Source organism: Bos javanicus, chromosome 9, assembly GCF_032452875.1.
Source record: "Bos javanicus breed banteng chromosome 9, ARS-OSU_banteng_1.0, whole genome shotgun sequence".
Taxonomy (NCBI): domain Eukaryota; kingdom Metazoa; phylum Chordata; class Mammalia; order Artiodactyla; family Bovidae; genus Bos; species Bos javanicus.
In genome coordinates this window covers 38,359,743-38,380,065 of record NC_083876.1, presented here as the reverse complement: position 1 = coordinate 38,380,065, position 20,323 = coordinate 38,359,743, and the positions used below count along the sequence as shown (strand labels likewise).

Below are 20,323 nucleotides of genomic sequence, written 5' to 3'. Positions count from 1 at the left end.
TGCCCTTTTGATTTTCTGTCAGACCCAACCAGCTTCACTCTTATGATACCTTTCTGGCTTGGTAGGTGGTTGAGTTTGTGACTCCAGCTTTGGAGACCAGCTGAGGGTTGGCCTCAGCTGGATGGCAGACAGTCCCCTGGAGGCAAGAAGGAAGGGGACACTCACGCTGGCTCTGGAGGTAGGCAGCGGTCCTGTTACCAATTCTGGCTCCTCAGTCTAGCTGAATGACAGCTGGCACGTTATTTAACAGTTCTAAATCTCAGGTTTCTCACCTGTAAATGCTGCCTTGTAGGATGTGTGATTATCAAGTGAAACCTACTTCAATTTACCTTATTGTGAGGCTGGCACTTAGTAAGTCCTCTGTGAGTAGATATTAGCTATTTTCACTGGTCATCATCATCATTATTAATGTATCAGAGACATGAGGGTAGTAGGGGAATGTAAATAATTACATATATATATGTAAGAGATTAGTTTATTCCCTTAGTAATTCCTCAAAACATTTTATACTTCCTCCCCATACCCCCGTTACTCCTCTTACATACCTTCAGTCCTGTTGATATGAGGGCCTATTTTCTCATTTTGTCTTCAATGCTGATTTTCTTTTCATATATAATTCTTTTATTTCAGTTTCTATATTTTAATATCCTATCAGCTAGTAAAACCAATTTTTCCTTTTCTAGATTTTATTACTATATATACCTTAATATGATTATAACATTTTATAAATAAGACTATTTGTGTTGCAGGTATGTGGGGAAAAACTTTTAATAAAAGGACTTTTATACTTTAAGTGGATGCGTGATTTTGTCTTATTCTTTGCTATATAATGTCCTTCATGATTCCTACAAAATGCACTGTAACAATATCCTACAAGAGCCTCTCCTCACACAATTTTATTTTTCTTTTAAGGAAGTAAAGGGAAAAAACGTAAGCATTTATTTGATTGAGGCATCCTTTTTTTTTTTCTTATCTGGAAACAAATTACCATTCTGATAATTTGTTAGAAATTTATTAAACCTTGATAAGCCTAAAATATTCTTGCTATCCTGATAGACCAAAGTGGTAAAAGCAAATCTGATCATCTAATTTAGGTTTTATGTAAATCAGTAAATCTTTTCAGGATAAAGGAAGTATACTAAAGACAGTTTGGTTTAAGTTTAATGTTACCATCTCTAAATGAAAGAAGAATCTGAGGATCTAGCCACACTTTAAAAATATGTGCCAGTGTTTATTTAGAATCCCTTCTATTTTATTAGAAACAGGAACAGGAATTTCACCAGCAGGAAGTTATAAAATACAGGTAAGTTTAATGCTCCTTTGATTGTTATCCATGGCAGACATCTTGGATCCAAGGTAAGAATCCAAGTAAGAAATAAACATCCAGTCCCTGATGACTCATTTAAGTCCTGCTCAACTAGATGAAAGCTTCTACCGAGAGGAAGCACTGCCACTCCTCCTGGCTGGCCTTGTGTTTCTTTCAGTGCTCTAAAGAACTTTGTGCTTGGATGGCTCTGCTGTGTCAGGCTGCTGGACAGGAGTTGATGCTCACGGCGCCGCTGACCAGGGCTGCTTTACTGAAGCTCACCGGGCGCCCGTCAATCACAAAGTGACGGATGCAGCCTGTGAAGGGTCTGCCGGGGGCCAAGCGTGGTGTCAGTAGAGACTCTGGAAAAAGAAATGAACACCCAGTTTGCAATCGAGGCATCCCAAGCCCAAATACTACTTTGTGGCAAAAATACATGTCATAACCACTTACATTATCAAGATGATTTACATGTCAAAGATGGAATATAGTAATTTACTTATTTTTTTTTTTTAAATTTACTTATTTTTTTAGGAACATTATCTGCTTTTGAAGTAATATGAACGTGGTAATTTTAGAGTTTTGAGTATAATTCAGCTGTGTATTTACCACTGAAATTTACCACTTACAAGTAAAATCTCAGCAGTGAGTTTTCAGGATTTGCTTATGCTTTTTACAGTTAATTTCACCTGGGCCTCACTTATTTTGTATGGTTTACTGAGACAGGAAAGAAAATTCAGCTTCCAGACTCTTCTTGGAACTGGTTAATGTTTCTGTTTAATTTGTATCATTTACCCTTCATCCTTAATCCTCCACATTTTTGCCAAGCTCATAAAATATAATGAGAAAATAATGAATTCAAATAAACTAAATTTTAATTTTCCTGAGCTCTCAGGGTTTAAGAACTATAAATAGGATAAAGATAACTAGCCTAGTCTTTGTGTGGGTACAGGTGCCCTGGGGTATGCCAGAGGAACTTTCTCCCCTTATCTTAATTAGAGATCTGGAAGAAGCCTTGTGCTTATTAATTGTACAGACACAATTAAATGTGTTGAAATGATATAAGCAATATAAAGCAATTTAGGGAGCTTAGGAATATCATGAAATTAAAATCCATTTAGTCAAAGTTTATTATTAGGTACAAAACAGCTATGTGAACAGTGGCAGATAAAAAGATGGAAAACACTCAGAAATCAGTAACTTGGAAAAGAACATAAAAAAGGACAGCAAGTTAAATACCATCAGGCAGCTGTAGTAAGTTTTCTAAGCAATGTAGATTAAGAATATGCAGAAGCTTTGTTTATTGAAAATCACTGAAATAGTATTTCATATTTAGAATGATAAGCATCAAGTTCTAGATTTGGAAGGGGCCTAAGAGGTCAATTCCCCTTGTCTCTAGATTAGTATGACTTTTTGTCATACTTTTGTCATTCTTCAAGACTGGGCAGTGTATGTACATCATCAGAATAAAGAGTGAACAGGAAAGAATATAAGGGGTAAAACATCTCTTTCTTCTGTTCATTTTAGATACTAGTTTTAGAACATGGATTTTGACTCTGCCCAGGCTTACCACTGTTTGGTTCATGGGGGACAAATTCTAGAGGAAACAGTTCATATAGAAATTATGGTTTGCATAATTCACTATACAATTTATTACAGTGGTGGCAAAGTGCCCCAGAACCCTAAGTAATTGATTAATAAAATCAACACATGATTTTAAGAGCAAACATTTCTCAGGTTGAAAGCTTGACTATATACAGAATAATGCAAGATTTTCAGCAGAGGAATACATAGTTGTTAACTCAAAAACTTAACATCTAATTTTGATTTTTAAACGATCATACAATAAAGTTGAATTTTCTGATACAAACTTCATGAATTTCAATGCATTAACTCTTTGTTGATAGAAATAGTGTGTTACCAGAGCTCTGCCTGGTATAAGAGCACTGGTTGGGATTCTAAGATTTCAGTATACACAGTGGTTTTGTTTATGCCTAATTTCCTTAAGTTATTCTTTTTCATGCCCCAGTTTCTGATGTGATTTTAGTGGAGTTAATCTTGAACAGCTCAAAAATTATGTAATTAATGATGTTCAGCTTAAATTATACTTTTTGTCCTAGACTTGCTGCATGATCTGTAGATGGAATTAAAAGCTGCAGTGGTGCAGGCTAGTGGGTAGACCTCACTGGCCTTGCTAATTCCTGTGTGCTGGCTCATTAGCTCAAATTTGCTATTCATAATATGTCTCAGGTAGGCAGAATTTGGCTTCAGGTGGATCCTGCCCAGCCAGCCTGTGGATCAAGTCTTGTAGTGAGAGATCATGGTAGTGTGTCATGCTGGAATGAGACTCAAAAAACCAGAAATCAGAGAGAGAAATATGTGTCTGAATGATGCAGTAAGCACTTCAGGTGCAAAGTGAAGAACAAATACTGTAACTTCTGTGAGGGAAGACCTGGAAGACCAAACATGCTTGTTTGGTCCATCTCCTGGAGCCTAGCACAGTGCTTAATAGACACTCAGTATCCCAGGCGGTGCGAGTGGTAAAGAACCTGCCTGCCAATGCAGAAGACATAAGAGATGCAGGTTTGATCCCTGGGTCAGGAAGATCTTCTGGAGAAGGGAATGGTAACTCACTCCAGTATTCTTGTCTGGAGAATCCCCACGGACAGAGGACCCTGGCGGGCTATAGTCTATTGGGTCGCAAAGAGTCGGATATGACTGAAGCGAAAGCATGTACGTTTGTTGTGTGAGGAAGTCATGCTCTCTGGAAGCAAGAAGTATGCTATTTAGCTTCAACAATATTCTGCAGTGAGTGCCATAAAAGTGATATTCAGGGTGGGGTGGGGCGGGGCATGTGTGTAAGAAGTGTGAGTTGGATCTTCAAGGTCAATAGGAGTTAAGTTGGTGGAGAAGTGGGAGAAGCAAGAAAGAAGAACATTTTCTAGAAATTGAGGCCTTTTGCTCTTGTGTGAAGGCCTGGAGCAAAGTTCACTACTGAACATTCAGAGAACTGCAAGCCCCAGGAGGTAGGGGGAGGCCCTGGCGCAAGGGGGCAAAGTGGGGAGAGAGAATCAGGACCTTGCATGCTAGGCTGACTTTGATCCTGTAGGCCTCTGGGAACCTGCAATATTGTAAACTATGTTGTGATCTCCAGGAAGAAAGCAACGTGCAGAAATGGAAGGACTGACAGCACCCGTCTTCCTCACTGTACCTGCATGAAGTGCAATGTGGTCTTTGCCAGTATTTCAGAACTGAAGCCTGGAGCAGGAGGAGAGGATTAAGGAATGGAGACAGGAGTGGATAATAGAAGTAAAGCAGAAAGACTGCTTTCTGAGGGTCTCCTATTGCATCAGTGAGTTGTTACTGTCTATACTGGCATTTTGAAAAATCCACATTACAAAGCAGAGGACTGCTTAGTTGCTACTATTTTGTGAGTACCCAAGACTGGATGCTTAATCTTTCTCACTCTGTTGGTTAAAGCATTATTTGCCTTTACATGGGTCAGTCTAAAATAGTATAGTTAGGATGCAAGGAAAAACTATGTTAAGTTTTTCCTTTAAATCCTCACCAAATGCCAGTTGTAAAAGCTTGGTTTTTCCCTCATGCTACCTTTATCATTCAGGTTTCTCTAGTGAATGAAGTGTGTGAAATAAACACTTTCAACAAAAGGTCATGGTCCCTGCTTTAGAGGCTTAAAGTAATTGTGGGGGGTCCATAAGTGCCCCATCACCATCTGGGACTATCCACCATTCTTGGCAGATGACAGCATTGATGTTACTGATGATGTTTACAGAACTGCAGCTGGGAACCTCTCGCAGGGAATGTCACTATGTAGGAACAACAGAACTTATGGTCTGCAGCTGTTTCCACGTTTCACACTAGTCCTGGACGGGAAGAACTGTGTATTCTCTTAGTGTGGAAGAGGAGTAATTGTCACCAAACTTTTAGTCTTCTAAGGTTCTCAGATCCTACAGCAGCAATAGCAAATGAGTTTTCTTTGTTTAAGAGAGAAAACAGTGTGTTTCGCTGTGTGTATGTGAGAGGTGTGTGTAAAGAGAAGAGAAAAAATTCAGTTAGACACAGCAGAGGGAGAGTAGTATCTACTGTTTAGCATGCTGCGTGTGGTTCTTATCTGTTACTTTGTTTTGATCCTCGGATGTGCTGTGTGCTTCGTAATTGTCAGTATACATTTTCCTATGAAAGGATGTGTGTGTGCTCAGTCGCTCATCATGTCCGACTCTTTGTGACCCCAGTGACTGTATCTTCCAGGCTCCTCTGTCCATGGAATTTTCCAGGCAAGAATACTGGAACGGGTTGCCATTTCCTACTCCAGGGGATCGCCCTGACCTAGGGATTGAACCCACATCTCTTGTGTCTCCTGCATTGGCAGGCAGGTTATTTACCACTCCGCATCCTGAGAAAGTCCCCTATGAAATGACATTGTATATAAAATTCTTGGAGTTACTAGGTGAATTATAAAAATACATAGCTCTTAATACTGTAATAACAGTTATGAGAACTTAAGTGTTGTTTGGATTTGGAAACTCGTCACTTTAAATAACTCTTACCTGGAACACCTCCAACAAACACAGGCTCCCTGTGATCAACTGGTTTTGGATTTAGGGGTCCAACCACGTGGTTCACTTCAGAGTCTACATCCAACTGAACCACATTTGAATCTCTAATAACTGAAATACAGGGAAAAGAGTGGTCATAAGTGATATTGAGGTGATTAATTTTCACATGAAAGGGAATAATTTATTATAGCAATAGGTTTTATTTATTCCAGAATAAACCATACACTTCCCTCTAATCACTGAAAACATCAATGTCTAACCAATCACTGTGAAATTTTCCTTTGAAAGGGAGACTATTTAGAATACTCTTTTTGATACTTTTTCTTTGCTTCATAAATAATGCATTATTTAAACAACTCCATAAGACTATTCTGGCAGCATTAATATTTTCAAATCACATGTGGATTCAATATACAAATTTTAGTACATTAGCATTTATTCTCTTTTCTTGACTACTTTTAGACTGTCAGTTATTACCTATTCTGTCATATAAGTTATACAAAGTTCTTTCAAGTCATCATGTCAGAGGTGGGTGTATAGGCTCACTTTATCAGGGAAACCCAGGACACACAGCTTTCCTCACCTGTAATTCTGTGCCATCTGCCATCACAGAGACTCTGCTTGGGTGTCACTGAGGTGGAAAAGTCTCTGATGCCATTGTTGACTTTCACTATAACCTGCAAAAAACAGCGCACATTGTGGAATTTCATTTCATTTCTCCTCTTTGGGATAAGATGAGATTTCTTAGATTTACCACAGGGAAGCAAAACTTTGAACATCCAGACAGTAGCTTTGCAATTTGAACACAAGGGGTCACTGTTCAGTAGACTAGAGGAAATGTGTTCCTCAGAAAGAGAACAAAATAAAGACACCGGAGAGAAGAGGGGGCAGAGGAACAGTAAGATAGCACAATGAATTCCTTTAAAGATGGAATGTGCTGTACAAGGCAGGTAAAGGTACTGAGGAAGAGCTGGCCTCTAGGGCCAGCTGCCTGGGCTCATACTCGAGCGCTCCTACTTCCCTCACTGTGCCACGTTTCTTATTTGCAAAATAAGGGTGATAACTATAGTACTCACTTCACAGAGTTATTGGGATTAAAGGAGTTAATCCATATAAGGCATTTAGAATAGTATCTGACCCACACTAAGAACCATATAAGGATTTGTTCTCATTGTTATATGGTTTCATAGAATATACTGGAACTCAAATGAAAATCAATTATATTAAGTTAGGGGCATTGATGAAAATATGCTTCATATTTATTTGAATACTCTCATGAATGTTCTTTAGTAATATTATTTGGGGATGAAAGTGGTGTTTAATTATAACAATTTTTTTTATTTTTAGCAGCTGAAAAGAATGTATGTATGGTATGCATACATATTATAGACAGATAGATGAACATTTGCTGCTTCCATTTGTTGTAAAAAATTCCTCTTCTGATTCTATTAAAACTTTTTAATTATTGATTTTTTTGGCTTTGCCACAATTTCATGGCTCTTTGCTCTAATCAAATCAATTCTCAACATATGAATCTGAATCCAAAAATTACCTGCATTTAAATTTTATGTTTTAGCTTTCCTGTTGTTTGTTTTTCCCCTCAGTTAGGAAAGATCGATGAAATAATTCTGTGAAATAAAACTGCTTCAGATCTAGAATCCAAGGTCAGAGAAGATAGACTTAAAACAATTCTTAACACGCTACCTGCCCATTTTTCATGTGAACATTTAGGTATTCTCCATTGACACTGTGGCCGTGAACAAGGGTTCCGGAACTGCTTCTGGGACGGACTTCAAATGCAATCTCAAACTTCAATCCAATATTGAAAGACTCATCTGTGGAGAGAAATACTATTAGTTCTCAAGAACAGAAACCTAAATTTTGTAACCATGGCATGATTTTGTAATTGCATATTTTTGTATCTCTTTTGGAAAGTTTGATACATTTTTCAGTAGGTAAGTAGAAAGTGTCATTTTCCATGTCAAACACACTGGAAGCTCTGAGCAGGTCTGGAGTGCGGGGTGGAAACAGCATGCTGAAAATACATCATGGCTATGGGAGCTCAGGTGAGGAAAAATTGATTCCAACCAGCAGGACCATTTATTATTTCAAAAGTGAGAAGCAGGAAAGAGCTAACTAGGAAGAACTGGTCTGAACACAAGTGCAGAGTCTGGGACGTCTGGAGAGCACCTGGAGAGGCCAGTGTGGCTGGACTGTCCTTGCCCTGTGAGTGAGGGTGGAGCGGGGTGAGTAGGGAAGGTCAGCAGGAGCCACACGGGGAAGGGCTCCAGGGCTCCAGTAGGGAAGACAGACTTTATACTGCAGACATTGACCATGGGAGCTGACTTGATCAGATCTGTATTTAAAATAATTCTTAAAAGAGATCACTGGAGCCAGTGCTGCAGAGCATTTGGGAGGAAAGAGAAAGTAAGAACAGCAAAAGCGGTTAGGAGCTGTTTTTGCAGTGATGCAAGAAAATGAATTCTTCTTAAGAACAGCCGTGTTCACTCCAAGAGACTCACCGAAAAGCTGGGCATCTTAATAGTGTTCACTTCACGTGGCTTCTTATAGATCAGTTTTTAAAGTTTTCCTGCTATTAATGTTTATTGAGAACATAAATTGTGCAGGTTGCTATGCTTTTCAGGCTGTCTAAACCTTTGAGTTCATTTCACTGAAATTCAATGAAAGGCAGAGGAATGTGCCTGTTGGTGTTTTAGTAGAGATAAAGAAGGAGAAAGGAAAGTAAAATCGTGAACTAGACACAGAGAGGAAACATTGCCTCCAGTTATTCTGTCGGACGTGGGGATGGGTTAAGAAGGGATAACCGCTGCTCTGTCAGGTCTTTATTCAGGGCATGTTGAAGGCAGGAACATTCTCCTGTCTTCTTTCTCAGCACCTGTTCTGGTGCCCTCCTCACACCTAATGGTTGCTCTACAGAATGCTGTCGGAATGGACTGGATGGTGATTGTGTGTAGTCTGTTTAGGATTTTATTTCCTTATTTTTAGAACCATTATGTTCCATCACTTGGCACAGGGACTGTCATACCAGAGGCACACAATGAAAACTTTGTTGAGTGAGAATAAGAGTTGAGAATAAAAATCCAGAAAGAAAATTTTTTAAGGATAGCTTTGTCTGCTGGAGTTGCTGGAGACGGGAGGAAGTGGAACTTTCCTTAGCAGGAACAATGGGTGCTGCTTAGAATGAGCAGAGAAAACAAAATCTCAGTGTGTGAGGTAGCCAAAATCCCACACAGGTTAGACCACGGTGCAGCACAGAAAGTCTAAAGGAGCCAAGATGGTCTATCCCCAGAGGTTTGGCAGCTGTGGAGAAGCACTGGCTGGGGAAAGCAAACAGGGATTGGCATGGTCCATGTGTCTATTTGGACGGCAGCAGAGGAGAAAGGTGGTCCTTATGAAAAGTGACTATTTTCAAGGGCTGAGTTTGCTATTCTGGTTTTTAACTTTGGGCCCAATATCCCTGTTAGCCATCTCCAGGAAAGAAGTATTTCATGATTCACATTTTAACATAAGTCATTGTTACCTAGGACCACGTAACCTCCTTCTGTTGAGAAGTATGTTCCTGTTTCCATTGGACCTTCGAAACAAGGAGTCACACTAAATGTCTGAGAAGCAGAGGTGATGGAGGCCCCATTGAGCTGAAGATTGCTGAGGCAGCCACTGAAGCTGTAGACCGAGTTTATCTGAGAGGAGAAGGCATTTCTTAAAATCCATTTTCTCAACACTCACAGACGCACCAATGAAGGGATTTGTGACCTAAGAGGAACCTAGTAATTTCTTGCCCTATTTGTTTTCGCTATCTGAATAATCGATCATTTTCCAGATTGTTGCTTTTTAACTAGATCTTTGAAGCTAGAATTTTGTATTAGGTAATAATAGCCTACTGTAATTAAGGTACAAAAATTTCAACATTTTTCACAACAAGGTAAATTGCAGCTGTGGTTTTCAAACTGAATTAGAAATATTCTCATTTGTTTTCTTCAAGAAAGACAGCTGTGCCCTAGATCACCTAATGCTGATAAGGGCTAGCAAAGAACTAAACTGTTAAATCTACCATGGTTAAATAAACAGCAGAGAATTTGCTTTATTGGCTTGTGTCTGAACATTTATCATACCACAGGACATGAAACACGGGCCACTTTAGATAACCGATTTCACAGTTTTAGAAATCTTTCTTTTAAAGAAGCTGTCATGGAATTGGGGCTACTCATCTAAAATCAAATTAAATATGAACATTTCCCCCCATTTTTGCTTTATACACACATATTAATAGATCTTTGTTGTTGCTGTTTAGTCACTAAATTGTGTCTGACTTTTTTGCGACCCTGTGGTCTGTAGCCTGCTAGACTCCTCTGTCCATGGGATTTTCCAGGCAAGAATACTGGAGTGGGTTGCCATTTCCTTCTCCAGGGGATCTTTCTGACCCAAGGATCAAACCTGAATCTCCTGCATTGGCAGGCAGATTCTTTACAGTGAGCCACCAGGGAAGCCATTTAATGGATCTTAGAAGTGTATTCTTTGTGTTAAAGTCAAACCTGTATTTATATTAAAAATAAGCTTAGTCCTTTGATGTGTTCCTTTTTTTGCTAAATATTTTTGAAGGTCCAATATTTTAAACTTTTACATTATAAAAATAATGTTGTTTTCTTCTACCATATCCTCATGTCCCCCAAGGGGTAGCCACATTTCCTTGTACAATTACAAATTGTGTGTATGTGTGTGTGTGTGTGTAAGAAATGAAGATGAGATCATAGTTTACATAATGGCCTGAAAGTTTTTCTTTTTAACCCAATAATATATAATATAATGACTTGCTTTCTTTTTTGGGTAATTTTTTTGGGGCGGGGGGCTGTGCCATGCAGCCTGCAGGATCTTAGTTCCCTGACCAGGGATTGAACCCAGGCCTGGGCAGTGAAAGCACTGAGTCCTAACCATTGGAGCACCAGGGAATTCTCTTTTGGGTGTTCTTTAAGACTAAAAGCATGAGTACTTGCTGAACAAATAAGCATGCCCTTGAGACATAACTTTTCATGACAGTTTATACCTCTGAAACATTTTTCATCTCACCTCTACCTTAGAATCAAAAGGTTACTCCAGGCTTTGTGATGTCACAGGGTGGACAGACAACCATAAAACAATACCCACTTATGTATCCCGTCTCCAGCCAAAGTACAGTTTTTTTTTTTTTTCTTCCAATTTTATTTTTAAACTTTACATAATTGTATTAGTTTTGCCAAATATCAAAATGAATCCGCCACAGGTATACATGTGTTCCCCATCCCGTACCACAGTGCACCAGGTAGCATCATGCATCGAACCTGGACTGGCAACCATGATATTTTACATGTTTCAACACATCTTCCCACCCACAGAGTCCATAAGACTGTTCTATACATCAGTGTCTCTTTTGCTGTCTCGTACACCGGGTTATTGTTACCATCTTTCTAAATTCCATATATATGCGTTAGTAAAGTACAGTTTTACTTTTGCCAGTTTTCTAATCGTAAAGCGAGGGCTACATTAAACAATCTTTCAACTCTAAAGATGGATGGCTCTACCTGATCACACCTGGCTTACCTGGACATTTTTCACAGCCCTTCCAGGAGCCACACCTCCCAAATAAATAGGACCCCTGATTTTCCAGTCAGCTCCTGTAGGGGGAAGACTTTCTTCTAAGACTCGAAGCCCATCAATTATCATTCGGCCGCTGCTCTTTTCCCGAATAAATATCACCTTGATGGAGAGAAGGACAACAGCGTATCTTTAGTACATCCAAAGATTAGTGGAAAGGCTGCGCTGCTTCTCCTCCCAACTGTGCTATCATTTGCAGTGCTGCGGAAGTTCTTTAAACAGTGGTCCTTTCACCAAAGGTCAGGAGTTTGTCTCTTCTTTTGAAGCCTGATTTAAAGTTACAGGCTTAATCTCTGAATACAGCTTATGTTTAGCAGAGTTCTCTGTCCCAGCTGGCAGCCTACATGCTCTCACTTCTAAATTTAATTATAATTAATTGTAATGCAGCTGACATTGCTTACTTTCCCACTATACACACACAGAGAATTGCTTTGATATTTAGGTTGTTCTACCTGTTGTATCCTTTCTTCCCAGTAATACAGCTGACATTGCTTATTTTTCCCACTATACACACACTGAATTGCTTTGATATTTAGGTTATTCTACCTGTTGTATCCTTTCTTCCTAACAGATTTACTCTATTTTGTACCTTCCATAGCTTAGTCTATGAGACACTCAGCAATCATAGAAAATTTAGAATATTATAGGCAGTGGAATAAAACCCAGTCAAGGGAAAAATCCTTATAGAAACCAAACTTCAGCTTATGCTGACCACTGATCTTTTGTTTAAAATAACTGCACTAAAAATAGCTGATCTGTCAAAAAAATTATACTCAGATTATATTTCTTTTAAAATAATAAGCTTCAAGATTTTTGTAATAAATTAACGAAAGTTTCTGAAACTGAACTCTGAACATATAGCAATAAAATTTGTAAATGGATGTTTCTAGAGAAACCACTAGTGGGGTATCAGAATGGTGGACGTTTGCTGATAATAATATTCTCTGCCTTCAACTTACATCATGCCACAGTCCATCATTGTATTTCTCCTGGCTTCTAATCTTCAGTTTCTTGTGGCCAACATTAAACATGAAAACCAAGCGGCCATGGGCTAAGAACAGAGTCATGAAGTTATTCTCTTCTTGATCTGAGACATAGAAAATCATCCCATGGGAGGAACGTGTTTTCAGACGAATGGAAAACTGGGATCTGGTAAATGAGAAGGAAAAGCTTACCACTTGTCAAAGAAGACTGTGATCTCTAACTTCCCAAGACAATACAGTGTAAGGAAGAATAAAGCCATCTGATCTAATCCCAAGCAACATTACTTCTAATTACATCTTATTATTATTGTGAATATCGGGTAAGCACTGCTAATTCAAAAATGTAAATCCTCCATTTCCTCATACAACAAGGATAAATCCCACATTTAAGAAAGTATTGTTTCAATAAATGCTGGAGAAAATGTGGAGAAAAGGGAACCCTCTGGACTGTTGGTGGGAATGTAAATTGATACAGCCACTATGGAGAACAGTGTGGTGATTCCTTAGAAAACTGGGAATAAAACTACCATATGCACGCGTGCTAAGTTGTTTCAGTTGTGTCTGACTCTTTGCGACCCTATGGACTAAACCCCACGAGGCTCCTCTGTTCATGGGATTCTCCAGGCAAGATTACTGGAGTGCATTGCTGTGCCCTCCTCCAGGGGATCTTCCTGACCGAGGGATCAAACCCACATCTCTTACATGTCCTGCACTGGCAGGTGGGTTCTTTATCACTAGCACCACCTCAGAAGCCCAAAACTACCATAAGACCCAGCAATTTCACTGCTGGGCATATGCCCTGAGAAAATCATAACTGAAAAAGACACCAGTACCCCAGTGTTTATCGCAGCACTATTTACAATAGCCAGGACATGGAAGTAACCTAGCTGTCCAATGACAGATGAATAAAGAAGTTGTGGACATATGTACAATGGAGTAGTCCTCAGTCATGAAAAGAGTTTGAATCAGTTCTAGTGAGGTGGACGAACCTAGAGCCTGTTACTACAGAATGAAGTAAATCAGAGAAAAACAAGTTTCATAAAATAACACATACATATGGAATCTAGAAAAATGGTATTGATGAACCTATCTGCAGGGCAGGAATAGAGACGCAGACGAGAGGACAGACTTGTGGACACAGTGAGGGAAGGAGAGGGCAGGACCACCTGAGAGAGTACCATGGAAACGTATACATTACCATATGTAAAATAGACAGCTAGTGGGAAGCTGCCATGTAACACAGGGAGCTTAAACCAGAGATGCCTAGAGGGTTGCGATGGGGTTGGGGATGGGAGGGAGGTTCAAGAAGGAGGGGATATATGCATAATTATGGCTGATTCACATTGTATGGCAGAAACCGACACAACATTGTAAAGCAATTATCCTCCAATTAAAAATTTTTTAAAAAGTGTTTCAGTAAAGGATAATATGTCTTGCTTTGAAAAACTGATTGCACTTAATTTAGTAAAAATCTTTATGCTAAGGAAGCTTCATGTAGACAAAATAATAGAGAGCAATTAATATGCATATAAAAATTTGCATAGAAACAATATGATTTATGTACTATCTAAAATACAGATTCAGTTTTCTCCCCATAAAAATTAATCAATGGATATCACACGCTAAAAACAGCTACCAAAATATGTAGAAATCAAATAAAATTTCTAGAAATTCAGCTTTAGGCCATAGATAAGGTACGTTTATTAAGCTAATTTCCAGTTTGATTAACTCTGTGTTTTTCCTGAAGAGTACAAAATACTGATTCTGCCTATTAGGCAAATAGGAAATTAGGAGTTTCTTATTGAATCCATTGACGGTATGAATGTTTGAAAGAGCTATATAAGAGTGCTGCTGCTGCTAAGTCGCTTCAGTCGTGCCCGACTCTGTGCGACCCCATAGACAGCAGCCCACCAGGCTCCCCCATCCCTGGGATTCTCCAGGCAAGAACACTGGAGTGGGTTGCCAATTCCTTCTCCAATGCAGGAAAGTGAAAAGTGAAAGTGAAGTCGTTCAGTCGTGTCCGACTCTTAGTGACCCATGGACTGCAGCCTACCAGGCTCCTCCATCCATGGGATTTTCCAGGCAAGAGTACTGGAGTGGGGCGCCATTGCCTTCTCTGTATATATGAGTATCTGGGTGCTAATACTTTAAAAGAAATCTTAAATAATACTAAATAACTTGGAGAGTTGTGAAACACCAGGAAGAAGTGATGAACTTTAGAGATAGCTTGAGGGTCAACAGAGACACAGTGCATTTGTATTTTTAGTGTCTTCAGACGTACTCCCACTTACAGTCTGAAAGCAATTTGTGTCGGAAAGGGAAGGTGACAGTAAGGTTACATGATAAGTCATTTAAAATTTCCCCTATCTTCCTTTCTTTGATTGTATTTTCTTTTTCATTAAGTACAGCAAACTCCTAGGACAATGCTATCATATGCCTCTTACTTTTGGGAAGAAAGTCACAGAGAATGTTATTTATTGGACAGTATGAATTATGTACTATTTAGTAATTGTTTTGATGAAAAAAAGAATAAGATTAAAGTAGCACAAAAAAATTATAGGAAAAATAACATATGGCAAGTAAGGATGAAGCCCAGCCATGGCATCAAGTTTCTAAACGGATAGTGTGTTACTTTACTTTTCACCAAAATCTCTTTTTAGGTGTTCAAACTCTTGACGACTGTTGGCTGTCCCTCCATACTGATAGGCGTGCTCTATCGCTCTAGGGCTGTTGGAAAGCTGGCAGTGTGAGTCTCTTGGAATATTTCTCTCTAGGAATTTCAGGCCAACAGGATCCCACGAAGGAGCATCTTTACTTTTCTCTCCCTGTAAGAGTAGGATATGACTCATTTAAGGGATAAAACTGACATACTAGTAGCAAAAATTCACTTTTAATTTTTATCATTAACAATGATGATTAAATAATTAAAGTGTATATTCTTTGTACATATTCCACTCGTAAAATATTAGACCTCTCCATTCCTCTACTGCCTTAAGCAAATGCCAGCAGCAGCTGCAGCAGTAACAACAAACGACAACAGAGTATGTTAACAAACCCAAAATTCCCATTTACAGTCAGAAAACAATTTGTATAGTGAAGCTATAGAGACGAGTGCTCTGTGATTTAAATTAAATGTACATTTTAATCAATGGTGGAAAATGAAAAAATTGGCAATAAAGACCACTGAGAGACTTGATAAAATCCTCATATTATATGCAACAATACCACTTGAATACACATATTATTATTTATATAACCTGCATAAAAAGTTAAATACTTAGTAACATCTTCAAAATATTTTTTAAAGAATGTTTTGGGTGATAAGATATGTAGCAAACTTATGTGACAGGATATAGAACAATTTTTAAAAATTATTTTGTGCTCTTAGAATTGCACTATTGATTTTAAAATTTACAGTTCTGAAACTAAAGACTAATATTTAATGGTTATTTAGTCAATTTCTGAAGCAAAAGTAAATGCAAGTAAATCTGAGCATTCAGTCATTTACTCATTTATTCAAGCAAATGTTTATTGAGTACCTAATAGGTAGGAGTGAAGAAGAAGAAGAAAAAAAAAATCAATGTTTCTGTGTGCCTTCAGTGGGCAGTGTGTGGTGGGGAACAGAAAGGTGAGTGAGACATGGTTCCTGTTTTTTAAGGACTGAAAATTGATTTGGCTTTTAAACAACAAATTGGAAGACAGGTTGTAGCTGGATAGAAAGGACCTTAGATGACTTGGTAAAGGATGGGGTTTTGTTTTTTAGGTGATGAGAAGCACCACAGGTTTGAAAAGCAGGGAGTGGCCTAATCTGATCCACTTGGGAAGAAATCTTGCAATAAAGTAAGAAGAGAGAGGAAATGTTTGGAGCTAAGGAGCTGGAGAACACAGCAAGAGTCAGGTTGAGACACAGGATCAGAGGGGAGAGGACAATTTCTGGTTCAGGATTGCTGAATGAATGCACATAGCTTTCCCCCTCCCTAATTCCCATCGAAATGTCAGAAGAACTATACACATAAAAATAAATCCACCGTAGTCCTGGAAGTAGAGGAGGATTTCTACTAGTCAAACAAAGCAGTGTGGAATTTCCATAAAACAATATTGTAATACAGACTGGAACAGATCGACTATATATATATACATATATATATATATATTGGTTGTGCTGGGTCTTCGTTGCTGTGCACAGGCTTTCTCTAATTGTGGCAAGCGGAGGGCATGTAGAATTTTCCTAGACCAGGGATTGAACCCGCATCCCCTGTATTAGCAGGTGGATTCTTAACCACTAGACCACAAGGGAAGCCCAAAACTCTTAATCTCATATGGGAAAAAGATAAGACCTCCAAAAAAGTCTGTGTTCTGGGCAAATCCAAGAAATCAAGGAAATGTAAATCAAACCCACAGTGAGCTATCACCTCTCACTTGTCAGAATGGCTATCATCAAAAAGAACACAAATTGGTGAGGATGTGGAGAAAAAGGTATCCTCTTACACTGTTGGTGGGAATGCAGACTGGTGCAGCCACTGTGGAAAACAGTATGAAGGTATCTCAAAAAACTAAAAATATAACAGAACTACCATATGACCCAGCAATTCCACTCCTGGGTATATATCCAAAACTAACCCCCAAACTCTAATTTGAAGAGATACATATACCCAATGTTCACAGCAGCATTGTTTACAATTGCCAAGATATGGAAACAACCTAAAAGACCATCAAAAGATGAATAAAGAAGATACATGCATTATACACATACACACAGTGGACCTACTCAGTCATAAAAAGAACAGAATTTTGCCGTTTGCAGCAACATAGATGGACTTGCAGAGCATAATGTTAGGTGAATACGTCAGAGAAAGACAAATACTGTGGGATATCATTTATATGTGGAATCTAAAAAAGACAACAAACTAGTGAATATAACAAAAAGAAGCAGACTCAGAGAGAGAACAAACTAGTGGTCAGCAGCGGGGAGAGGAAAGTGGGCAGGGGCAGGACAAGGGTGGAGAATAAGAGGTACAAACTACTAGGTATAAAATAAGCTACAAGGATATATTGTACAGCATGCGGAGCACGGCCAATGTTTTGTATTAACTATAAACGGAGTACAACCTTTAAAAATCGTGAATCACTATATACTGTATATCTGTAACTTATGTAACACTGTATAACTATACTTCAATTAAAAAAACAAATAAAATAAAATAGGGGTTAAGGCTGGCCTCACGGATCAGATGAGAGTTGGGCAATCCTTGAGAAGCTGTCAATGCAGATATTTGGGGGAAGCACGGTCTAGGTAAGAGGAAAGCTCAAGGGAGGATCTTAAGGCAGGAGTGTACCTGGCTTGTTCTAGAAACGCTGGTAGATCACTAGGAGGAGACGAGCAAGTGAGAACAAGGGTCTCTATGACACTGTAGGAACTTCGGCGTTTAATCTGAGTGCAGTGGGAGGATCATTTTGAACACAGAAGTAACATGATAAGGCATGTTTAAAAGGATCTGGTTGTTGTGCTGAGAATATACTACTGGGGAGCAAGGTAAAACAGGGAGGCCTGTTGGGAGGCTATTACAGAGATTCAGATGAGAGACGACAATGGCTTGGACCAGGATGGCAGCACTGGCACTTGACTGCATTGTTTACATTGCCAGGAAGGAGTAGGGAGGGTCAGACTGAAAGAATGAGAAGGAATTGGACCTTCATTTGTAATGAAGGCAAATAATGTACATGCTAGGTGTAAAACGAATGAGAGAACAGTCATCAGTGACCGCAATTTAAGACTCAAGATTTTGAATGCAAAGTTACTCTAGTTGACGCCACAGATCAACTGTGGATGTGAGTGGTTAAAAGGAAGGCCAAGGAAGGAGGGAAAACAAGGTAAGATCAGAAACCAATGATTTCTAGGACTGTGACAGAAACTAGAGGCTGTTATGCAACAACAAATGATACTAGAGAATGATCACAGTATATAGTATATATTTTTATATAAAATACAGAGCAATTTTAACCACTGTAATGAAAAGCAGTTGGAAGTAAGAGCAAAAGCTTACTCAAACTGTTTCTTTGGGAATAAGAACTGATACAACAAATCTGGTAAACTGTAATATCAGATACTACAGAAATCATATCTTTCATACAAACACAGTTGCAAATGAGTAAATTCAATAAAGCACCAGTGACTAGAACTGTATGTGTGGAGTAAAAGGGCAATCTAGAAGTTGGCGCAGCATTATCTTTTACCTTTTTATTCTGATTTGTTTTAGGCTTTGAGGAATTTCTTCCTTTTTTGTGAAGGAGAAACAATGGTGAAGACTCAATGGGACACTCATAAAGAGAAGTGTGGACCTTTTCAGAATACCGCTGGAAATCTTCGACCTCTACATCTCTATCCAACCTGTGTTTGTAACAGAGGAAAGAAAAATCTTAAGAATGTTGTTCAGAATTATATGATGAAACTATGGAAGTCAAAGAACTTTAGCAATTAATGTATGTGTGTGTGTGTGTGTGTGTGTGTATGTGATGGGTCTTTATCCACCAACCACTATCTTAATTAGAACCCTTTAATTGATCATTTAACCAATTAACCAATAACTCTGTGCCTGGCACCAGCACACTCTGACAGATGAACATGTCTTCCCTCACCATGTCCTGGATGATGAGGACCTCATCTGTGTTACTTAATCTGTATTAAATTCCTCCCTTGCATATTTTTGAACTCAGGGGGTTCTCATCATCTTTGTTAAGGATAAAACAACATGGCGGTCTACCGAATTGGAGAAGATATTTGCAAATAATATATCTGATAAGGGGTTAATATAAAAAATACACAAAGAACTCATACAACTCAACATAAAAACCAAACAACTTGATTGAAAAAGGGGGCATAGGACCTAAACAGACATTTCTCCAAAGAAGACATAAAGACAGAAAATAGACACATGAAAAGATGCTTAACATCACTAATCATCAGGAAAATGTAAATCAAAACCACGAAGAGATACCACTCACCTGTCATGATGCCTATCATAAAAAAGACAAGATACAATAAGTGTTAGTGAGGATGCAGAGAAAAGGGAACCCTCACGTTTTGTTGGTAGGAATGTAACTTAGTGCAGCCACTATGGAAAATAGGCTTCTCAAAACATTAAAAATAGGACTACCATATGATCCAGCAATTCCATTGCTGGGTATTTACCAGAAGAAAACAAAAAGACTAATTTGAAAAGATACATGCACCCCCGGTTTCACTGCAGCATTATTTACAACAGCCACAATATGGAAGCAACTTAAGCGCTGACTGATAGATGAAGATGAATGGATAAAGATGGGCTATGTATATGTATATGAAATATTACTTAGCCACAAAAAATGAAATCTTGCCATTTGTGACATGGATGGATCTAGAGGTTAAATGAAATAAGTCAGATGGAGAGAGACTACTATATGATTTCACTTAAAAGTGGAATCTAAAAAACAAACAACAGAACAGGGTCACAGATACAGAGAGCAAATGGGTGGATGCAGAAGGGGAGGTGTGAGTCCAAAATTGGTGAAAAGGATTAAGAGGTAAAAACCTCCACTTATAAATAAGCCATGGGCATCTAATAAAACAACATAAGGAATATAGTCGATAACATTATAATAACAGTATGGAGAAAGATGGTTAGTAGACTCATCTTGGTGAGTACTTCATATACGCAACTGTCTCCTGAGAAATCTGTATGCGGGTCAAGAAGCAACAGTTATAACTGGATATGGAACAATGGACTGGTTCCAAATTGGGGAAGGAGTACGTCAAGGCTGTATAATGTCAC

General features: G+C 38.7%; 1 protein-coding gene across 3 annotated transcripts in view; it reads right to left on the bottom strand.

Annotated features, from left to right (window-relative positions):
* Nucleotides 1–1,210: 1,210 nt before the first annotated feature.
* LAMA4 (laminin subunit alpha 4) overlaps nucleotides 1,211–20,323 on the bottom strand; it is a 139,972-nt gene continuing 120,859 nt past the window's right edge. For all 3 annotated transcript variants that reach the window (XM_061427545.1, XM_061427547.1, XM_061427546.1), the window contains exons 31-39: nucleotides 18,750–18,903; nucleotides 15,153–15,340; nucleotides 12,492–12,681; nucleotides 11,479–11,634; nucleotides 9,425–9,584; nucleotides 7,588–7,718; nucleotides 6,467–6,560; nucleotides 5,875–5,994; nucleotides 1,211–1,668 (exon numbers count right to left, since the gene is read on the bottom strand). In XM_061427545.1, coding sequence (XP_061283529.1) covers nucleotides 1,523–1,668; nucleotides 5,875–5,994; nucleotides 6,467–6,560; nucleotides 7,588–7,718; nucleotides 9,425–9,584; nucleotides 11,479–11,634; nucleotides 12,492–12,681; nucleotides 15,153–15,340; nucleotides 18,750–18,903 — 1,339 coding nt within the window. In that variant the 3' untranslated portion in view covers nucleotides 1,211–1,522. The remainder of the gene's footprint in view (nucleotides 1,669–5,874; nucleotides 5,995–6,466; nucleotides 6,561–7,587; nucleotides 7,719–9,424; nucleotides 9,585–11,478; nucleotides 11,635–12,491; nucleotides 12,682–15,152; nucleotides 15,341–18,749; nucleotides 18,904–20,323) is intronic.